The sequence below is a fragment of the Dromiciops gliroides genome, chromosome 1, assembly GCF_019393635.1.
Source record: "Dromiciops gliroides isolate mDroGli1 chromosome 1, mDroGli1.pri, whole genome shotgun sequence".
Lineage (NCBI taxonomy): Eukaryota > Metazoa > Chordata > Mammalia > Microbiotheria > Microbiotheriidae > Dromiciops > Dromiciops gliroides.
Genome location: NC_057861.1, coordinates 112,710,320 through 112,734,055, shown reverse-complemented (window position 1 = coordinate 112,734,055; position 23,736 = coordinate 112,710,320). Strand labels below are relative to the sequence as shown.

Sequence of the window (23,736 nt, the reverse complement as noted above, 5' to 3'; positions counted from 1 at the left end):
CATAAACAAAGAATTCATCTCATTTTCATAGAAATAACAGGTTCAATCTGAGTTTATCCTTGCATGATCTATCGTTTTACTTTGGCAGAATCAAAATAAACCCATAGAAATTGAATGTTCAAGTCCCAGCAGCAGAGAAGTATTTCCCTTGGTGACATTACCCAATGCCCCCAGTTCATTACAGTCCCTATAGAAGATGACAAAAGTGTTGTGTATATGTGTGTGTGTGTTTGCAAACTTTAAGAAAAGTAAGCTCATACATCAAGCACCATGTCATATTGTTGCTCCTTCTTCCGCCTGCCACACTTGCTGATGAGAACCACATAAAGAGTCAATAGCATAACCCAATAGCATGCATAGACTAATGAACCAATGATAAGAACTGTCTGTTTAGAATCACTAAATTCCTTTTTGGACTCCCTGTAAATGGTGAAAATTACACCACCCAGAAGGATTGTAAACCAAATGGACACTGGGATGAGTCCTATGAAGTTAACAACAATGGTTTTCCTTCCTGATGTGCCCCACCCTGCCTTGTTTATGGTGGCGATGGCAAAAATCTTTGCTGGGAGTAAACTTGACATATACAACACTGAATATAAGGACATGAAAACCATGACGATATTCCCTCTTAGGCAGCTGGCAAAGGAAGCCTTGATGAGGCCCACAAACTGGACGGTCAATAAAAAGAGGAGAATGTTCCAGATTTTCCCCCGGTAGAATAGCTGGATAACTGTAGCAATGAGGAAGAAAGGAAAGAATCCAGTGATAACAGCTTCGTAGGTCATCCACAAATGATGTTTATGGAACCACATGGCATTGTACAGCCACTCCCGGAAGTATGACTTGCTCCATCGGGTCTGCTGGTTTAGCCATCTCAAGTACTCTATGGGTGTTTCTGTAAGGCACTTAGATCTGGCAGTATATTTTGTAGCATACCCCAGGCTCAGCACTCGGTTAGTCAGATGCCGGTCATCCCCAAAACTACACTGGTTGCCCATAAATTCTTGATTGTACCAGTCTTCTACAAAATCATGTAGCAAAGAGTTTCTGTACATTCCCAAGGGTCCACTGATGCACTGCACGCAGCCAAAGTAGGACTGACAGGCTCTTTCTATGTTAAAAGCCATCCAGTATCTCACGCTGCTAAGGAATGAGATCCACGAATCGTATTTGTTTAAAATCTGTGATCAGAAAAAGCAGAAAGATTAAGAATTGGTGAGAGGAATATAAACAAGTTCCAGTACCCAGAACCAAATCTAATGAGTACCCTCTTACTGTCTTCAGCATGAGTCAGTCTGACAGTATCTCATTTCTCCTTTTCCTAAATTTCTATGTCCATATCTCCTGATTTTGTCATTCTTTTGAACATCACAGTAGTGCTTCTTTTGGCAAGTGATTCCTTAATAAATCTTTTTTTTTTTGGTTGTTATTTTTCTGATTTCACTCTTTAGACTCCTATTCTTTTCTCCCTCAATTTTACATACCAGCGTGATATTGAAGGCTTAAAGATTGATCCACTGCAGCTCTTCCCAATTTCTAACTTATCTTAAAATGCATTGCTGCCTTCTGTCTCCCATACTTTTCCCAGAGGTTGTCACTGTCAAGATAAACAACTTTGTTTCCCTTAAAAAGCAAGATCCTGGAATAACTCTCTCTACATTAAAGATAGACCATAATATATCAGTCCTCTGCTTCACAGGATTCTCAAATCCATTCCTTTCATCCCTCACCTGGATCATACATTCTCTCCCTTGTTAATAGCTGACAGCCTCCATTTTCTCTCCTGAGCCTTACTTGCCATTCTATTATGACTACAATCCTATGTATTCCTTTTCTCACATGCTTCCATTATTCATTTGGGTTTCCCAAAGATCCCTTCTTAGCTCTCCCACTATTCATTTCCCATCACTTCCCAAGCACTCCTTTTGCCCTTCTGTTCCTATACAGAACAGCTCTCTTCTTACACTAGTATCTTCTACCTTCTTTCCTCATTGTGATTTCCTCTTACTTTTTTATACTATGAATACTTCCTCCTCTTTAAAATCCATTCTCAATACTTTTTTTCCCATTTGGCAAGGACTTGATCAAAATTAAGCCCCCAATATTATTTTCTCCTTTATCTCTAGAGGGACATTGGAATGCCCCAATTGTTTTCTTGTGTACTCCTTTCTTTTTGTTTTGGATTCCTGTTTTAGTAAAGATTATACTTTTTTTCCTCTTAAACATCATTTAGCAAGAATGAAAGATCTCCACTTACTATCACTTATCATTTTCAGAAATGCCTGATGTGTTGATCTGCTTTGATTTACTATACTTACTTATTAGACTGATGGGACTTTTTTTTTTTTGGTGGAGTCAGTTAATAATATGTCATGCAAAGAAGGGATGCAAAGAAGGAAACAAAAAAAGTCCAAAAAGAGACACAAATAATATAAAATAGGTAAAATAATTTGGAAATTGTAAAGCTCTGTTGACAGGTTAGTTATTAGTCATTACTACCTGGTTAAATTCAATATACATTTTTTACAAAACAATAATATGTAATTCATATAATAGTCTCTTTGGTTTTTTATATGTTAAAATTATTGATTATTATGTTTATAATAAAAAACTTAAATGCCTACATCTATATGTGTGTATATATGTATGAATATGTATGTATCTGTGTATGTATAGACATTTACACAATTAACTTCTTAGCTTCCAACGGGCACCCTTTATGTCATTGCATGGAATTATTTTAAGCATTGGTCTGAACTTCTGATTTCATTGGTGTGGTAACTTATGGTGTGGAAACTTCTTTCACAATTAGTTTGGCAACTCTTCTGTAACTTAAGAATTTTAGCCAGTTGCCTAGGGCACTGAGATTAAATAACTTTCTTGGGTTCATACAAGCAGCACTTGTCAAAGGCAGCAATTGAATCCAGCTCTTCTTGAATTTGAGGCTGGGCTTTTATCCACAAGGCCATGCTGTCTCTCATTTTAGGACTATTAGTATACATTTAAATCAAATTCTAATGAACTAGGAATGTTTAAGAATTGATCCCTAAAATCCCAAGAGATCTCAATTTTGAGTATTTCAAGGTGTCCAGAAAGTACATTCTGCAATGTAATCATATTTTATGCCAGTTGAATCTCAGGTTATATTCACCTGTACGTCTCCACCAACACCTCCAACCATAGGATCTTCTTCTAAGACCTTGACCATCTCCACGGATGAGGCTGGGTCAAGCATGGTATCTGAATCACATACCTGCAGAATGACAATGGAAAAGAAGGGTGAAGGAGGGAAAGGAAACTTGAGAAAGCTCCAAATACAAGAGCTCAGGTACATTTGCACTTTGATATTGTATGCTTTGCCCTACTACTGCAAGGCTTCCTGCTGAAATTTTGTATGCCACTGCCCTGGCATCTCAAAGACCCTCTTGTTTTCCACAAGCAAAGAAAGCACTGCATTTAGTGACCATCGGGAAGGGATGGCTCAAGCCTTGCACTGAGTTATGATGTTGTTATCTCTGATGAAATAACTTCTGGGGACATTCTGCAAGTTCTCATGAAGGCCCAGCATGGGGAAAGCAGATAGGCATCACAGCCTAGAATGTGGGAAATACATTTGTTCCATTTTCTGTGGTACATAGAGATAGGGGGAATACTTATCCTAAAGATGGTGACTGGTTGAAGAGTCACTCAAAAACAAACAAATAAGATGTTTGACAGGGCAGCAGATAATTCTTTCCTGGATGGAGGAGTAAGATTGCTGTTCAAACCTCATAATGCCCTACCTAATCCGGTGCTATTCTTTGGACTCCTAGTACATCTCCTGATAGAAAAGCAGGCATGTGTAATTATAAGGAGGCTGATATCTACAATCACATAAGTCTCTGTTCTCATAGACCACAGTTCTTATGGCTGTGAAGATGGCCAATTCATTACACAAAAAAGTGACCACTCATTAGAAACCTGAGTGCATAAGGTTTCCCAACATCCAGCCTGATGGCTCTATCTGGCCCAAGCCAAGGACTTAATAAATGCTGTAGGTGGTGCAGTGGATAAAGCATTGGCTCTAGATTCAGGAGCACCTGAGTTCAAATCCAGCCTCACACACTTTACACTTACTGTTTATCATAGCTTGCTTTGTATATATTTGTTTTTTGTTTGTTTGTTTATTTGTTTTGTTGTTGTTGTTGTTGCTGTTTTGGTATTTTTGGTTTTGTTGGCCAGGCAATTGGGGTTAAGTCACTTGCTCAGGGTCACACAGTTAGTAAGTGTTAAGTGTCTGAGGCTGGATTTGAACTCAGGTCCTCCTGAATCCAGGGCTGGTGCTCTATCCACTGTGCTACCTAGTTGCCCCCGCTTTGTATATATTTGTTCCCATATTCTCTCCTGTTAGATGTTAAATTCCTTGAGGATAGGTACTGTATTTTGCCTCTTTTTGCATTCTTAATGCTTAGCATAGTTCCTGGCACCTAGTAAGTGCTTAATAAATATTCATTGAACTGAATTGAAATTCCATGTTTCCTCACCCTAGAGTCTGAACTCTTGAGTACCAGGAACTGCTTTTTTTTTTTTTTTTTACCTTTCTTGTATTCCCAGTCTTTAGTACAATTCCTGGATTACAGTGAAAATCTAATAAATACTTGTGAGGGCAGCTAGGTGGCACAGTGGATAAATCACTGATCCTAGATTAAGGAGAACCTGAGTTCAAATCCAGCCTCACACACTTGACATTTACTAGCTGTGTGACCCTGGGCAAGTCACAAAACCCTCATTGCCCCGTAAAACCAACCAAACAAACAAACAAATGAATAAAGTATTGAATGTATAAATAAATGCTATGAAGTGAGCAGTTCATTTTAATACAAAAGCCCTGGCCTCAATAATGTCTCAAATAATTTTGTGTATACAAAGAAGGCCATAGGTAGGGGTTAGCAAATTTTGTCCTCATGAAAAAAAAGAAAAAAATATATATACCTCTATCTCTCTTCAAATACAAGCCCTAACCCCTAAGAGGAGAAAGAAACAAACACTGCAAACCAGTCTTGCCCTCCTTCATCCATACCACTATAAAGAAATAAACGAACAAAAAACCAAGCAAACAAATAAATAAATAAGGTATATGTATATATACACATATATAAATACACATATAGCACATATGTATATGTTATATAATATACAATTCTCCTTCATTCATGCCTACCACCCATAAATTATATATAAAATTTGTGTGCTCTATAATATATTACATATATTTTTATATTTAACTTGTGATTTGTGTATGTATATGTGCATGTATATACATTCACAAGCACATAAACATGTATGTATACATAAACAGTCACATAAATACATATACACACATAATTTGTGGGTGATAGGGATGAATGAAGGGGAAGAAGGTTTGCAGGGTTTTTTCCTCAGTTTTGTATTTTATATTTAAACATATAGTTTTAAAGTATATAAATATGTCTATATGTATATGCCTGTATGTGTATATATACACATACACACAAATATAAATGCACATATATATCCATATATACACAAATATAATTTTGTGCATATACATAGTTACATATATAGTTTATAAGATATATATCACATGTAGTTTATAAGATATATATGTGTGTATAAAATTTGTGTGGTGAGAATATACATATACATGTATACATATCTATATATAAATATAATGTGTATACATGTGTGTGTTTACATGCATATTTAGGTTGTATGAACACATATATACATGTGCTTGACTATATGTAGGAGCAGATACCTAGATCTGTATATATAAAAGTATGTATGTATATATATGTGGGTGTGTGTAGCTGCTCCTCACTTTATACAAATTTTGAAAAAAATTAAATAGAATATTTTTAAATGACTAAATGCCTCAAAATGAATACTTTCGTAAAAGTGAGTTCTCACCAAACCTATTTTGAAATAAATGCAAATGTTCAAGTATCAGATCTACTTAAAGTGAGGTATATACATTTGGAATACCCCTGTACCCTATGATTTTAGGAGAGAGAAGTGAAAGCAATAGGTAATATTTTAAATGAGGAAATCTAATGTGATTACTGGTAACAAATTTTCAAGGATGTCTCAGTTGGCATCCTAAAAATTCTAGGCAAAGGGGACCCAGGTGCTTTTCCCCAATCTGGATGCTCACCCCTTCCAAAGGTTGTCAATCACTGTTCAAGCTGGGCAGAAGGCCAAAGAGGAGGGCAGCAAAAGGTGAAGGCACAGCTCCAAAACCGCCTTCAGTGTCCAGTATCTGGGTGCGTTGGTGGCACACCCACTGGTATTGACTTAAACCGGGAAAGGTAAAATTGGGCTAAAATAAGACTAACGACAACAGGAAAGAGCCATCCAAAATTAATGTTCAAATGGCCATGCAAACTAGTGAGTGTGAGCAAGTTAGAACTGCCTCTTATAAAAAGCTAAGGAAATCTCTGAGGTTCTAAAATGTTTGAATAGCCTCATCCTCCTCCCAGTTTCCAGAAACAGAGTACCAAAAGTTCTGTGAGAAAGACTGTTCTCATGACTTTTTCAGCCATGACTGAAAAGTAAAACTGTCAAAAATCCCCTGGGAAAGGGCTTGCCATTAGGAGATTTGGGACATTGGAAGAAGCTGCTCAACCTCTCAGATTTTATACCAGTTGCCTCAGACTCAACTCACATGTTCCTGTTCATCTCTCAGAACTAATCTTTTCATTTGCCCCAGTCCTATCCAAAGCCTTTAATCTTATTACAGAGCGAACCAAATAAATAATTATTCAGATTTATACAGCTCTTGTGAAGCCAGTAGTTCTTTTATCATGATCATTTTATAGATCAAGAAACTGAGGCTCAGGAAGATGAATTGACTAGCCAAAGGTTACACAGAAGGCAAGTTTCAGCTGATATTTGAAACTCAGGCATCTTGATGCTAGTTCTCATGATAATCTCTCAGAAAGAGTGGTACCATATGACTTGGGTACCTATGAGTTTGAGACTCTTGCCCCAGAAAATTTCAAACCTATATTGATCACTATCTTTAACGGGTTATGAAGATGTATGGCATTGTGTAGATATAATACCTATACAGGAGAAAGAGAAAAAGAAAAAAATCATAATACTGGCTATTAAAACAAAAACCTATTGCTGGGAATTTTTCATGATTTTTAGCCAGTTTTTTATTAGTTAACAACTATAGTTCATTGAGTACCTAACATCTACTCAGTACTTGGTGCTGGAGGGGATATAAGAAATAAGAGAAGAGGGAAGGGCTGCCCTTAAAGAAGCCAAGACAATATTTATATACTTGAGGCAGAGAAGTAATCAAAATACATTTCAAATTCCATGACATTCAAAGTGGTTAGTACCTTTAGAGATTATCTAGTCCAAAGCTTCTTCAATCTTGGATCTCGACCCCTATGGGGGGGGGGGTTTGTGGGGGGTCACAAAAATTTAGCAATACATATTTGATTTGTATACCTATTTTATTTACATATATACCTAGGGTCACTATGTAACCTTTAACTGATATTTTCCTCACTTTCCTTAATTGTAAAATGGGGATAATCATAGCACCTGCATAACAGGGTTATTGTAAGGATCAATGAGATATTTGTAAAGTATTTACTTAGCACTGTGCTAGGCACATAGTAGGTGCTTAATAAATACTTGTTCTTTATTTAAAAAAAAATAGGACAAGCAAGCCATCACTGTCCGTGCTAATCTAATTGATACTTTTCCTTATGGAGAAGCTACATAGTGCAGTGGATAGAGTTCCGGGTATCTTCCTGAGTTCAAATCTGACCTCAGACATTTACTAGATGGGTGACTCTGGTTAAATCACTTAACCCTATTTGCTTCAGTTTCCTCATCTGTAAAACTGATCTGAAGAAGGAAAGAGAAAACCACTTCTGTATTTCTACCAAGAAAATCCTTAGCATCATGAAGAATAGGACATGGCTAAACAACTTTTCTTTATCCTTCTTAATCCAGCTGATACTTTTGTCTCTCCAAGAGGGAACAGATTTTGAACTATTTTCTTAAAAATAAAAAGCACATTTGAGATCCTGTTTTTAACTCATATAGTTCTCTTTTCCTACCTTTTCATTTTACAAAATAAATCAATTATATTGAAAGATAGTTTTTAAAAATAATAATAATAATTCACAGACCCCAGGTTAAGAAACTATGATTTAAATGGAAAACTCTTTACTAAAATGCATGTGCTACCAAACATGAGGTCCTAAGACCCAACCAAGTCTAAGGCTTCAGTATTTCTGAGCATTCTGACTTTCTTTATTATTTCCTACAGGCTGACTGACTGGTAGCCTCCATCTATCTTCACTTCAAAGGGCTGGTTACAAGAGCTAACACAGAGTAAAAGGAAATCTCAATTACCCTGATTGGATTCAATGAGGAAACAGGATAGAAACAAATCACTACAACCTTCTATTGCTCCTCCACAGCCAGGTCCCATGCTGGTGCTCCCCTAGCACTGCCTATCTCAACTTTGACCTTACATCTTAACCCAGGCCAAGTGGGATCACTTAGCTCTAGGCTAGACATGGAAATTAATTCTGGATCATAGTCACTAACAGAGCTTCCCAGTGGCAATTCACTGCCCTGTAGTTAGGACAATGGCTTTATCCTTTCATAATGTAGATAAATTTCAAATTTCAATGTTATATATTTTAAATAAAGTTTACATCAAAACATTTTATATTATGAATAAATTTCATGTATAAATATGCATTTTAAATTTTAAGTAAATTTTGTATTTAAATACTTGTATATTTTGAATGAATTTCATATTTAAATGTATTTTATATTTTGAATACATTTCATATCTAAATGCATGTTTATATGTTGAATAAACTTCACATTTAAATATATTTTTTATTTTAAGTACATTTTACATTTACTTTTGATAAATTCAAATCCATCTAACATTTATGAAGTGCATACTTTATGAAGTGCATTCAAGGCTCTGAGACAATGACTTATTCTGCTTGGCTCCAGAGGACGGAACTAAGGGCACTGAATCATAGTTAGAGGGAGGTAGATTTCAGCTCTGTTTAAGGAAAAGGTTGCTAAAAACTACATCTGTGAAAAAGTAGGAAAGGGGCTTCTTTTGGACATAATGGGTTCCCCCCTCACTGAAGGTCTTTAATCAATGTCTGGATGACTAAGTGTTTGAGAGATATTGAGTATTCTTGGTTAGGTTCAGGTTGGATTAGATGACCTGTGACATCTCTTCCAGTTGTAAGCTTCTGGAATCACATAACAAACCTTGCCTTGGGAAAAGGAGGTTATGAAAAATTCATACCCACTCTATATAATAGAAGGAAATGAGGTGGTTATATGCCAGCATTAGATTCAAAGAAATATCACCCCTGGCTTTACAGATATTTGTGATATGCTCTGCAGATATGAGACTACCTACCATAAGCTCTGTTTATGGAATGGTGTACTCCACATGAGAGCATATTTACACAATAACTACGTCATATGTGAAATGTTAGCGGAATCAAACTGTAACAAAGTACATGTCTTCTCAGACCATATTGATGATAAATGCACATCATGTGGCAGAGGAAGGAATACTGAATCTGTAGCTAGAGGTCCCAAATTCAAATCCTGACTCTACCACTTACCACTGTTATGGCTTTGCAAATTTTTTAAGCTTTCTACTTTGAATTCCCCTTCTGCAAAATAAGGGGTTTAGACTAGATTAAAGCTTCTTAAACTTTTTCCACTCATGACCCCTTTTTGCCTGAGAAATTTTTATACAACCCTGGGGTATATAGGTGTATAGAATAGGTATACATAACCTTTTACTGTTGCCAAATTTTTAGTGATGCCCCCCCACATTTAGTTATGAAACCCAAAGCTTAAGAAGCTTTGGACTAGATGACTCCCAAGGTCTCTTTCAGCTCTAAATCTATGATCCTGTGACCTTTGACAATGCAAGTGATCCTTTCAGATCTAATAGGGAAGACTTTGAAAACATCATTTTGACTATCGCTTATTATACTGAGACAAACTTCTGATCCAGTGATCATTTGGAATTGTTCATTGCTTTGTGACAGTGTATATACCATCTTCTTATTATCATGCAGTCAGCCAATCAACAAACATTTGTTAAGTGCTTACTGTGTCCCAGGGGTTGTGCCAAGCAGCATGGTTAAAGGCTAAGACTAAAAACAAAAACAAAAAACAGTCCCTGCCCTCAACTAGCTTACATTCTGTGGGCGAAATAACATGTAAAGAAATTGGTGGAAATGAGAGAACACATAGAGTAGACTATAGAGAAGGCTCTAGGAGTAGAGAGGACTGGGAAAGGCTTCCTGTAGAAGGGGAGATTTGATTTGAAACTTGAAGGCAGTCACAGATTCTAACAGGCAGAAGTGAGAAGGATGAACACCACTAACCTAATATGTAAGGAGCAGGCTTCATGAAGTATCAATGAGCTGTCACAATCTAAGAGCTGAATGGGGCCTTAGAAATGTAGTAGTAGTAGTAGTAGTAGTAATAGTAGCAGTAGTAGTAGGAGTGGGAGTAGTAGTAATAATAGTAGTAGTAGTAGTAATCCTTCAGTTGTGTCCAGCTGTCCATAACCCCATTTGGGATTGTCTTGGCAAAGATACTGAAGTGGTTTGCCATTTCCTTATCTAGCTCATTTTACAGATGAGGAAACTGAGGCAGAGTTCAATAACTTCCTCAAGGTCACACGGCTAAGTGTCTAAGACTAGATTTAAACTTAGGAAGATGAGTTTTTATGACTCCAGGCCTAATATTCTATCCACTGAACCACTAGCTACACTAATAATAATAATAATAATAATAATAATAATAATAATAATAATAATAATATCAGCAACAACAGTAACATAGCACTTACTATGTGCCAGACATTATGCGCAGTGGATAGAGCACTGGCCCTGGAGTCAGGAGTACCTGAGTTCAAATCCGGCCTCAGACATTTAACACTTACTAGCTGTGTGACAATGAGCAAGTCACTTAACCCCAATTGCCTCACTAAAAAATAAATAAATAAACAAACAAACAAACAAATAAATAAATAAAATGAAGGGGTTGGACCAGAATAGCTGTTGGTACCTCTCCACATTTAAATCTGTCAGTCTAAACTCATGAATCCCTCCCACCACAGTTAAGATATGCAAAAGAACAAAGTTCTATGTCAAAAATCACTGGAAAAGGAGAATATCAACCTGGGGTATGCTGGAGGTAATTTGAACCTGTTCACAAAGGCTGATTGTTAAATTTTCTGTGTAAACTACATCTCAGTATTTGGGAATATTATAAATAAGCACTTGATTCATTGTTTTATTGATGGCCTAGACTTAAGAAAGGGATCAGAATGTAAATTAAACTTAAAATATATATCCTGTATACATTTTTTTTTCCTGAGAGCTGGTTGGTAAACATTTACCTGTATACCCCCAAAACTCAATTTAATCACTTTCGAGACACAATTATTTTTATAAAGACTTGAATTTGGGAACAGCAAATATAAGGATCATGGAGATTAAGTTGGGAGTTCAAGAGATAATACTCATCAAAAGACCATAATTTAAAAGACAGATTTGCTTCCTATTTTTCTTCCATGTAAACGGTAACTAGCAGAGCTTTATAGAGCTGTGATTAGACACTAAATGAATGCTTACTGAAAGATTAATTATACAATCAATTAATCAGCAAATATAAGTACTTTAGGCTAAGCTCTAAAGTATACAAAGAAAAAAATAGTCTGTGTTTTCAAGGAAGGAACTTATATTTTAATGGGGGAGACAATTTATTTAAAATCAGACTATGCAAGTTGAATACAAAAATGATGGAAAGCAGTTGGTGGTTCAGCTGGACTTATAGTTAGGAAGACCTGAGTTCAAATTTGACTTTATACACTTGCTAACTTGTGACCCTGGGCAAATCACTAAAAAAACAGACCTCTGACTGCTTCAGGTTCCTCAACTGTAAAATGGGAATAATAATAGCACTTACCTTGTGAAGTTATGGTTATATGAGGATCAAATGAGGAAATATTTGTAAAACACTTTGCAAACCTTAAAGTGTTCTATAAATTCTAGCTATTATATTAGAAAGGGTGACACCAGCAGCTGAGAAGACCAAGAGAGGTCTCCTGAAAAAGATGGCCCTTGATCCTGAAGTAAACCACTGGGCATTCTAAGAATCAGCAATTGAAAGGAACAACATTCCAGGCATGTGGAAGAGGCAATACAAAAGGCCATTAGAAATGATTCATTAGGACTAGTTATCTGTGATGACGTAGTAGCAAGAAAAATCTTCGGGTTGTTTTTTGGTTGTTTGATTGGTTCTTAGAACATTGGACTCTGGAATCTCTGAGCTGCAAAGAGCTTTGGATATCATCTTGCATAACCCCTTCATTTCATAGATAAGAGAAACAAGCCCCAGAAACTGGAAGTGACTGATTGCTTGTCTAGCACTGGAGTCAGGACCAGCGCCCTAAACTGCCTGAGTCCTTACCTGCGGCTCTTAACACTATTTCAAAAATGAAGTATATTGAAGAATGGAGATCTTGGAGCCTTTGAAGTTTATCTAGTCTGACCTTCTCCCAACATGTGAATCCTGTCTAGAACCATCTGTACCTTAACTCTTTCCCCATGATTTTGCTGATCCTCAAACTTTTTAAAGATGTAAATTGCTACAAAGGTCAGGGAGAGGAAAAACAAACAGGTTTTTAAGGTAGAGAATGTTATAAGGGATATCCCCCCAAACTGTGAACTAATTAAAGCATCCTTAATATTTTGAGGTTTGTGGTCTGACTCTCTTCCAAGAATTCTGGGATAGATAGATTTGCCAAAAAACTCAAAATGATTCCTCAAACTTAACCTATTCTCATTAGACCTCCCCTGACTGTGAATTCCTAAGACATACTCTAGAGTCAGTGAGGTGGAAGGATCCCCCAAAGTTCTCTGCAATACATCTTGGTGGTGATTTAGAGAAGGAGAAAGGTGTTCTCAAAGCCAGGAAGACCAGACTAGGTTAAACACTTGTTGACTGATTGTTCAATCAGCTACTCAACAGGCAGTCATTTAGCGTGTAAATTTGCAATAAAGTCCCATCTCTGATACATACTAACTGTGAGATCCACGGCAACTTTCTCTAAGGCTATAAGTTAGAGAAAAGGTCCAACCTGCACTGGGAGAGGGAATTTCCTCACTTGGAAATTCTCCATAACCCGTGAAATCATAAGTCTAGTCCCTATTCTTATAGAATTGACAGTTAATAATATAACATAAAAATTTAACGTAACACTTTAAACATCATAAGAAACATTTAAGAGTTATTTAGTCTAGCACCTTGCCTTAAGCCATCGTAAGAGAATCAGTCCTGTTGGAAAATACATCTAGAAAAGAAGCTAAGGAAAAGTCTGGCAGCTCATGGGAAGGAACCTATCATTCCTCACCGAGTGTATCTTTTTTGTTTTCCTTAGAGCAACAATGTGGGATCAAAGTAAGGAAAACTGGAATTGCAACTAAAGACCAAGGCTTGAAGCACAATTCATGTCACCTTAAGGATGCAGCTGAGTATCTGAGGCCAGATTTGAATTCAGGTTTTCCTGATTCATTGCAGTTCTCTATCCAAAGTACCACTTAGCTGCCTCTCTGGGAAGGTTTAAGTTCTGACTCTGATACATATTCCCTGTGGGGCCCTAGATAAGTTTCTTAATTCTTAGTATCCCAAGCAACTATAAGTTGGAGAAGAGATGCTGATTTGCTTTGATAGAGAAGGCTCCTCCTTGGGGAATTTAATGCAAGAAGAAATTATAGGTCTGAACCTAATATATAATATATATGGTATACACACATACATATATACATATATGCATAATTACACAATAGATACATGGACACACAAATATAAACACATATATACATACATATACACACACATACACACATATATCATCAACAGGAGCGTTACTTGAATTCATTTAAAAAAAAACAAAAAAGCCAACAACCCATCCTTGCTATTTCAAAAGAAAGCACTAACTTAGCCAGTTTGATTATGTCACAACAGGCAGGGCCCCAGTTCTGTTATTCCCAAGTCTGACCACTGCTTTAGCAGAAAATCAGCCCTTTCACGTTTTCAAAAGTTTGTATTTTTTTTTTCCTGGGCAGGCACAGTGTAAGTTGTCAAGGATACAAGCACAATCCAAAGCCAGAATTATAAGAGAAGGAGAAGTTCCAATGAAAATAAAAACTGCTTAGAGCAGTTAGGGACTACTCCTATAAGATTTAGCTAGAATTAAAAACAGAGCCAGAGGTCATTTTATTCTCTTCCCTGTATGGGGACTTCAGGAAGTACTCAAATTATCCCGACGTTGATACTAATAAGCTGCACAATTATAGGCAACCAATGTCCTCTATGAGGGAAATCACCTCTACGAACCTCAGTTTCTTCATCTGGAAAATGGGAGTAATGATATTTGTACTATGTTACCTAACAAGGTTGTTTGTGAGGAAATTACTTGATAGACCTTAAATCATAGAAATAAGATTTATTATTATTGTTTTTACTATCTAACACTTGCTATTTCTCTTTCTGTTAATATTATACTTAAAGATGCCCTTATCATATTTTGATATGGAAGTCACACATATTACATAGTATTTGACAAGAATGAGCCAAGGAGAGAAAGTAGGAAACAACCTTCTTATGATCTTTCAGAGGAGGTAAAAATAGGAAATATTTGCACCAAGCCTGGAATCAGGAAGACCTAAGTTGAATTCTGGCCTCAGATACTTACTAGCTAAGTGACCCTGGGAAAGTCATTTAACCCTATTTGCCTCAGTTTCCTCATCTGTAAAAGAAGCTGAAGAAGGAAATGGAAAATCACTCTAGTTATTTTATCCAAGAAAACCTCAAATGTAGTTACAAAGAGTCAGGCATGACTGAAAGAACTGAACAATGACAAAAATTAAGAATTTGAATCACTAGGCCAAATTTCCCAAATTTCTCAAAGACACCTAAAATGAGTTCTCTGATACTGAACGCTAGTTGATCTCATATTTAAGCCTAGACCAGTCTGTAGCTCTGGGAGGGTCAGAAACCAATATGTAACTTATAGTCTGGGGCAGCTAGGTGGCTCAGTGGATAAAGCACCAGCCCTGGATTCAGGAGGATCTGAGTTCAAATCCGGACTCAGACACTTGACACTTACTAGCTGTCTGACCCTGGGCAAGTCACTTAACCCTCATTGCCCTGCAAAACAAAAAAATAAAAATAAAAAATAAAAACAACAACAACTTATAGTCTAAGGTTATTGTCTGGGACAATAAGAGCCATGGGTCACATAGCTACTGTTTATCAGACAGGTTTAAACCCAGGTCTTCCTGATGGTAAAGCCAGGCTTCTGATCACTTTATCATGTATGCATAACCATAGGCATGAGATCTTATATCATTATATAAGTGGCCCAGTAGATAGAGTAGCTGGCCTAGAGTCAGGAAGACTCATCTTCCTGCGTTCAAATGCTGTCTCAGACACTTATTAACTGTGTGACCCTGGGCAGGTCATTTAACCCTCTTTTCCTCAGTTTCCTCATCTGTAAAAGAGCTGGAGAAGGAAACAACAAACCCTGGTTTCTGCCCCCAAAGACTCAAATGGGATCATGAAGAATTGGACACAAATGAAACAACTAAACAACAACAAGAAGAAAAAAGAATATGAAAAATTCAAAGAATCATGGGAAGATCTGTATGAACTATTGCAAAGTAAAGAAAGCAGAACCGCGAGAACAACACACACAAGTACAATCATTTGAAAGATAACCATTAAAAAAAAATGCCAAATGCAATACAAGTATGATGGTCAGCATTGGCTCTATAGGAAAGATGTGGAAATGCACCTTGTTCCTGGTGGGATTGGGAGGTCGGACTACAGATGTGGCTAATCACATAAATGGTCAAAGGCAAGTCTTTGTGCCCATCATTTCCTCATTACCAGGGAAGGTTCACTCGGAGGGTGGGTGAGTGAGTGAGGCCCAAAATGAGTGAATTATCAAAATAAGAGACATTGCTAAAACTGCAAAGCCCCGGAAATGAAAATAAAGGGAATGATAGCATAGAGGTTACCCTGTTAATTTTTCCTTTGCAAAAGAATTTTTCTCTGTTCTTATTCCTAAAGTAATCAAAATCTCTCTGAAGGATCTCTGTGTAAGGAAAAGCTGTCATTTGAAAATCCATGGGGCATTTTCATCTTTGTAGAGGGACATTTATGACAATGCCATGACCCAGGGAAAATCCTAATAAGAGATCAGGAGTGATGTAGAGACAGAGGGATCCCACCCCACAGTGTATGCTGGGGGAATTCATAAAGAACACAGGGTAATTATTTGTGTGGATGTGAATCGCATCATGAAAGTTTTCAAAGGTCAAGCTGCTAGGAATGAGGTAATGCTGTTATTAGGATGAAGTAAACACCATTTTGGCTTTTTTTGCAAATGGGTGTTTTTCTTTTTTCTTTTCTTTTCATCGGCTCTTTTATTTTCTTAAATGATCTCTAAATTGCTCTCTTCTCTGTATCTCACCCATCTTTGCAGAAAATGTTTTGGAAGGCCACACAGTGCCTTCCTTTTTGGCTCAGCTCATGAAATAGAAAAAAAAAAAGTCTTACTAGCCTTGTGCTGGGGGCAGCTAGCACAGAAGACTATTTGCTTACAGGGTTGGAGGTTTTGAAAAGTTGTGGAAAATGACCTTGGATTTGACTTGGCTAAAGAGAGAAGGCGGGGAAAGGGAAGGAGTGGCAGAAAAAGGTCTCGTGTTCAAAATAGCCTTGATTTCTAACCAATCCTAGGGCACAAGTGAAGCGTTTTCATAGATACTTTCTAACAGCTTTGCAGCACTTTTTTTAAAAAACATGCTTTCAACAGTCATGCTGTTTTCAAACAGACTGAAAGAAACGTTGTGTTCAGAAGGCCCTGGGATGGTCTATAGCCTACTGCGAGAGAGATACAAAAGTGGCTTTATTTGAATGGATGTTTGCATTGGAAGGAGTCTAGAAGACCTACCTGCACATAATCCACACTCCTCCCCAGTGCTTTGAATGCTGTGTACATTACTTCTCTTTTTCCACCCCATTTTTGCATGATGCAAATACTTTTGTTGGACAAGACCAGCTGCGTTATGTACTGGGAGCTCTCTTTATGTGACTCGTCCGTCTCACCAGGGCCCTTTGTGTGGAAGTTATTCTTCCAGATGTAAGTGGCCGCAGTGTCCCTGCCCATGACGTCTCGGAAGATCTCCAGCATATACAGGTCATCGTCTGAATTGCCATCTATGACCATGACCACTTTAATCCCAGGATAGGTTAGTCTTTTCACAGAAAGTAAACATTTCCTTAAGTAATCGGGGTCTTCTTGGTATGCAGCAATGCAAAGAGCCACAGATTTGTTCAATTTAATAGGAGTTTCTAGTGATCTTCTCATTTTTCTGTGCTCTAGAAAGGCAAATAGGCTTTGGATGATAAGATGTGAGGCTAAGAAAGCACCATAGAGTCCAAAAGAGAAATAATAATTTTCTGTTTGGAAAAACTGGTAGCCAACAATATAAGCAGCTGTGATCCCCAGGAGGAGGGAGACTCCAAAAAGGGTAGTTCCAATTATTCTCAGGATACAGATAAACCTCTCACAATGCATCTGCAACAGAATAAAATAAACAGAGTGAACCAGAGCTTGGCAAATGTCTTGCCATACATTCTTGGATCATTCATTCCAAGAAAGACACATTTAAGACATTTCCATCTTCATATGCCCACCAGAGCTTGGAAGCTCTGGCCAAATGTTCCCAAAGCAAACTGGGAAAAGCTATTGATAAGCAGAATGTATTCCCCCCCCCCCCATTAGAATATGCTTTTTTTTTTTTTGCGGGGCAATGGGGGTTAAGTGACTTGCCCAAGGTCACACAGCTAGTAAGTGTCAAGTGTCTGAGGCCAAATTTGAACTCAGGTACTCCTGAATCCAGGGCCATTGTTTTATCCACTGCGCCACCTAGCTGCCCCTAGAATATGCTTCTTAAGAAAAGGGACTGATTTCCATTCTGTATCTATATCCCTAGGGCTTAGCACTGTGTCTGGCAATCAATTAATAACAGTTTATATTTTAAGCACAAAATCGGTACCAGGAACATACTAGGTATAGGTAATTGGGGTATTAGGCAAGCACCCAATTGTGAATTGGGGTACTAGGCAAGCACCAAAACAATGACTACTTGCAATGAATTTCCATTCTAATGGAGAAGAGACAAGAAGTAGATATGTACATATGTGCAGCATAAAGAAATAAAATATATGCAAAGTAATTAAATACACAGTATTTAATTTAAAGGAATCAAGAACATCTATCCAACCACCACATACTTCAACATTTGCCAAAACATGAGAAGAGTAAGGAGAGAAAAAGAGGGTAAAACTGTTCATTATTTTAGGCTGTAGATACCTAGGGATGGACTTACACCTTCCCATGGCCCCAGACATCTACCTTTTTTTTTTTTGTGAGGTAATTGGGGTTAAGTGACTTGCCCAGGGTCACACAGCTAGTAAGTGTTAGTTTCTGAGGCTGGATTCGAACTCAGGTCCTCCTGACTCCAGCGCCAGTGCTCTATCCACTGCATCACCTAGCTGCCCCAAAGCTCCATAGATGTTTCATCAAGGTCTAGTCATGTAACTTCTCTGATCCTCCAACACTTTCCTAGTTTCACACAATAGGTTCTTTGTAAGCATTTTTTTGAGAAGCAATTGGGGTTAACTTGCCCAGGGTCACACAGCGAGGATAAGCCTTTGTTGATTGAACTTCTTTTTTTTTTTTTTTTTTTTTGCGGGGCAATGGGGGTTAAGTGACTTGCCCAGGGTCACACAGCTAGTAAGTGTGTCAAGTGACTGAGGCCAGATTTGAACTCAGGTCCTCCTGAATCCAGGGCCGGTGCTTTATCCACTGCGCCACCTAGCTGCCCCCCCATTGAACTTCTTAAAGCACAGATGTGACCATGTTACCCTTCTATTCAATAAACTCTAGTGGCTCCCTATCACCTCTAAGGTCAAATACAAAATCCTGTTTGGTATTCAAAGTCCTTCATAACCTAGTGCCCTGCTACCTCTCCAATCTCCTTATACCTTAACTTCTCCCTGCCATCTAAACCCCCTACACACACACACACACACACACACACAGTCTTTAATCCAGTGACACTAGCCTCCTCAATGTCCCTGACATAAACCAAACCATCTCCAGGCTCTATGCATTTTTCCTTGGCTGTTCCTCACATCTGGCACACTTTCATCCCTCATCTCTGCTTTTTCAATTCCTTCAAATCTCAGCTGAAATCTTCTACAAGCACTGGTGTTTTCCCTCTCATGGTTATCTTCAATTTATCTCATCTACATTGTATATTTACAAAGTTGTTTTCCCACATTACACTTTGAGCTCCTTAAGAGTAGGGACTGTCTGCTGCCTTTCTGGTCCTGGTATTAAATGCACAGTGCTTGGCATCTTTGTTGTTGTTTGGTCATTCCCTGCATGCCACCTCTTCATGACACCATTTGGGGTTTTCTGGGCAAAGATACTGGAGTGGCTTGCCATTTTGTTCTCCAGCTTGTTTCACAGATGAGGAAACTGAAGCAAACTGGGTGAAGTAACTGGCTCAGGGTCTAGTAAGTGTCTGAGGCCACATTTGAACTTAAGTCCTTCTAATTCCATGTTTGGCGGAAGGGACCTTACAGACCTTCAGATCTAGTCCCCTTGTTTTACAGATGAGAAAACTGAGAAACAGAGAAATGAATATACTTACCCACAGGCATCCAGCTAGAATGAATGTTTCTGAGGTAAAATATGAATTATTGGGAAAGGTGGAAGATGGAGTGTTGTATATAAGCGACTGTAAGTAGAAGAATTTAGTTGGAACATAGAATCTGTAAAGGGAAGTGACGTGAAAGATATGTAGGAACCAGATTGTAAATAGTTTATAATGCCTAAGATAGGAAGCCGCAGGGCCATTTATAGCAAGGAAGTCATAGTGCTGCTAGCCCCATGATTTAGCATGGCAACTGTGTGGAGGGCAGGGTACAGAAGGAGATGAGGAAGGGAGACCAATTTGGAGATTATTGTGACAATCCAGGGATGATGTGATGAGGGTCTCAACTAGGATGGTGGCCAGGGGAGTGGAGACAGATGTGGACCTTGTGATAAGACTTGGCCAATAATTATCTACAAGCAAAGAGTCAAAGATTATTTCAATGTGGTGGATCTGAGTGACTGGAAAGATGGTGCTCTCAAAAGAATTAGGGAAATTTGGAGAAAGGCCAGGTATAAAAATTAGGTTTCACTTTATTACTTTGTTTATTTATCTCCTGATCCTCTGAACTTTTATAGTCAACATAGTCTATACCAGGAAATTTAGTCCTTAATTGTATATTTGATTTGATTTCCATTCACGTTAGTCTTATCTTCCAAATGAGACTGTTAGCTCCCTGATATCTGCATCCTCCATGGCATGTAGTACTATGTTAAGGCCAGAGTAAGTGGTTGTTCAGTATCTTTTACTGTTCTCCATAGGATGATTTTTACCATTGAGTTGAATTCCACCTTTTAAATGAGTGAGGGTTCTCATAGAGGCTTTTGAGAACACCCCAAGTGTGCTTACGTGCCATAATCTAGAGTAAAGGAGGGTGTGTTAGGGAGAAATATCGAATAACATACCTACAAAGGTCCTCTTATTTGACATTTCCATACCACTTAAAGATTTACTGAGCAAGTTAAATGTTTTACCTATTCTGATACTAACACTAATCTTATAAGGTAGATCTTTCAGGAATAATTATCCATATTTTACATGTAAAAAACCCTGAGGTTCAGAGAGGTTAAATGAATTTCCCATCACTGCACAGGTAGTGACTGTGGCAAGACTCAATCCCAAATTTTCCTGACTCTAAGTTAAACTGTATCCCCTATGTAGTTCTTCCTTAATTCCTAGAACCCCTTCTCAAGTGTCAAGTGTCTGAGGCTGGATTTGAATTCAGGCTGCTAAGTGACACAGAGGGCTGGATGTGAAATCTAGGAAATTTGAGTTCAAATCCGGCCTCAGATGGTTTCTAGCTATGTGAACCTGGGCAAGTCACTTAACCTCTGCTTGCTTCAGTTTCTTCTGTCGTAAAGTAGGGATAATAATGGCACTTATATCCTAAGCTTGTTGTGAGGGTCAGATGAGATGCTATTTGAAAAGTGCTTAGCACATAGTAAGTGCTATTTAAATATTAGGCATCATCATCATCGTTATCACATAACTTCTGTCATCCTCAGGAGATAATTATATCACTGGGTAGGTATGGCAGTTGCAGAGATCAAATGAGATAACCTATGTAAAGTGCTTGAATATCTTAAAGCATTAGCTTTTTAATTAAAGCTGATTCTAATTATTCTCACCTTGACCTTCTCCCTCCCCACTCCCACCATCCTTAAGGCCAAAGGGAAAGAAGATAAAGAAAAAAATAACAGTAGGAGAATTTCCTTGGGTACAAAAGATAATACCCAGAAGTCCCACCCCTCCAATTTGGAAATGACAGGCCCAACGTTAGACGGTTGTTGACAGACACATAAAAACTAGATTCCGGGTGCCCTGACTTCCAGTCAAGCTTCAGATTCATTTAACCAGGCCACCACCTCACCTCCCTTCCCTCTCCTCTCATTCACGAGAGCCTTTGGTTTAGCATTCTCCTGGGCCTGTGGAGGGAACTTATGACTTCACTGGAAACCAAAGCTGTGAGATGAATAGGAGAAATGCTAAACATTTAGCGCTAGGCCTGCAAGCATGGTATCTCCTCGTAAACAGAGCAGGGCAGTAGGTATGCTGGCAGCTCCCAAGGGCTCCATGAAGCAGCCCCATAAGGACCCCAGGAGCACGGTCTCAGGCTTAGAACTTTTCATTTCAAAGAAATGAGTCATTCTCACAACAGTGAAAAAAATCCAACCCAGCTCAGACACTTTGCCAGGGAGAAGCTTAAGTGTGTGTGGGTGTGTTTAATGAGTGCCAAGGGCAGCATGGCTGGAGCACCTCTCCTTGGCTTTCCATTATTCACATTTTCCTTCTATTTATCAGAAGACAATGATAGGCTCTGCCTCAGCAGCTGCTGACACTGAAACACAGCCCTCTGACCTTGGTGGGGCCTGCAGACCATTCCTGTTAAATTACCTTGGGAAAAGTTACTAGGAAATGGGAGACGGGCCACTGATGTCAGTGTTTTGTGATGCACATGAAATGCTGGAGCTAACACAGCATCTTCATTTCACTATGGAGGACCTGGGGGAAAGGTCCTCACGGAGCCTATCCTGATCCTCCTTAACTACCAGTGTCCCTCCTGGAGTCAAGAAGGCTGGAGTTTAAATCTGGCCTCAGATGTTTGTTAACTCTATGACCTTGGGCAAGTCACTTAACCTCTGGCGGCCTCAATTTCTGCAATTGTAAAATGGGAACTTACTTCACAGGGTTGTGAGGATCAAATGAGATAATATTTGAAAAAAGTAATGTTTAGCACAGTAACTGTATAAGAAGAGAACACAAGCTCCCCCAGGTCCTGCCCAAATGGAAAACCTTCAAGGACAGGACTAATTTTAGACTTTCGTCAGAGGGCAGCCATGTTTTTTGGTTTGTTTTTTTGTTTTGTTTTGTTTTGTTTTGTTTTGTTTTGTTTTGTTTTTTGGTGAGGCAATTGGGGTTAAGTGACTTGCCCAGGGTCACACAGCTAGTAAGTGTTAAGTGTCTTAGGCGAGATTTGAACTCAGGTCCTCCTGACTCCAGGGCTAGTACTCTATCCACTGTGCTACCTAGCTGCCCTGGGCAGCCATGTTTTGTTGCAGAAATGTATAACCCTGGAGCGGCCAGGTGGTGCAGTGGATAAAGCACTGGCCCTGGATTCAGGAGTATCTGAGTTCAAACCCAGCCTCAGACACTTAACACTAGCTGTTTGACCCTGGGCAAGTCACTTAACCCCAATTGCCTCACTAAAAAAAAAAAAAGAAAAAGAAATGTATAACCCTAAAAAGGTGATTAATATATTTGGGCAAAGCAAATCATGAAACCATAAAAGATATGGATGGGATTGTGATTAGAAACAATGCATCTAGGCAGATAAAATAACAGATGCTTAAACTATTATTATTATTGTTATTACTATTGATATTATTATTAATTCAATTACTTCTTATATATGTATGTTGTAGGTCCAATTATACTGTAAACTTCTTGAAGTTGTATAGGTCTTATAACTTATTTCATTATTTTTCCTTGGCCCAACACTGTCCTATTCATAGTATGGGGAGAAGGAGCCTTAAAACAGAATAGGATAGGTGGGTATTTTCTTTTCCTTTTTTTTTTTTTTTGCAGGGCAATGGGGGTTAAGTGACTTGCCCAGGGTCACACAGCTAGTAAGTGTCAAGTGTCTGAGGCTGGATTTGAATTCAGGTCCTCCTGAATCCAGGGCTGGTGCTTTATCCACTGTACCACCTAGCTGCCCCTGAGGTGGGTATTTTCAAGTCCCAGTGGAAAGAAAAATGAACTTGGAGCCACAGGACTTGAGGAGGGAAAAGATGAGGAGGGACAGGTGTGGAAGACGGAGGATGGAGAGGAGAAAGGAGAAGGAAGATGAGAAGCAGATTTAGAACATTAGGTCCCTGAATTTCTA

General features: G+C 38.4%; 1 protein-coding gene across 1 annotated transcript; it reads right to left on the bottom strand.

Annotated features, from left to right (window-relative positions):
* Positions 1–254: 254 nt before the first annotated feature.
* On the bottom strand, positions 255–17,704 carry HAS2 (hyaluronan synthase 2). The gene is made up of 3 exons (XM_043978265.1): positions 17,078–17,704; positions 3,155–3,256; positions 255–1,184 (listed from the first exon to the last, which is right to left on the bottom strand). Exons 1-3 carry the CDS (start codon positions 17,702–17,704, stop codon positions 255–257), a joined length of 1,659 nt encoding a protein of 552 aa, XP_043834200.1.
* Between the last annotated feature and the right edge of the window lie 6,032 nt (positions 17,705–23,736).

Excerpts from the sequence above, each read along its gene's own strand:
- HAS2 (XM_043978265.1), bottom strand. The coding sequence starts at position 17,704 with ATGCATTGTGAGAGGTTTATCTGTATCCTGAGAATAATTGGAACTACC. Across the intron at positions 3,257-17,077 it reads GGAGTGTGGATTATGTGCAG|GTATGTGATTCAGATACCAT; the intron begins GTAGGTCTTCTA and ends GTCATTCTGCAG. Across the intron at positions 1,185-3,154 it reads GTGTTGGTGGAGACGTACAG|ATTTTAAACAAATACGATTC; the intron begins GTGAATATAACC and ends TTCTGATCACAG.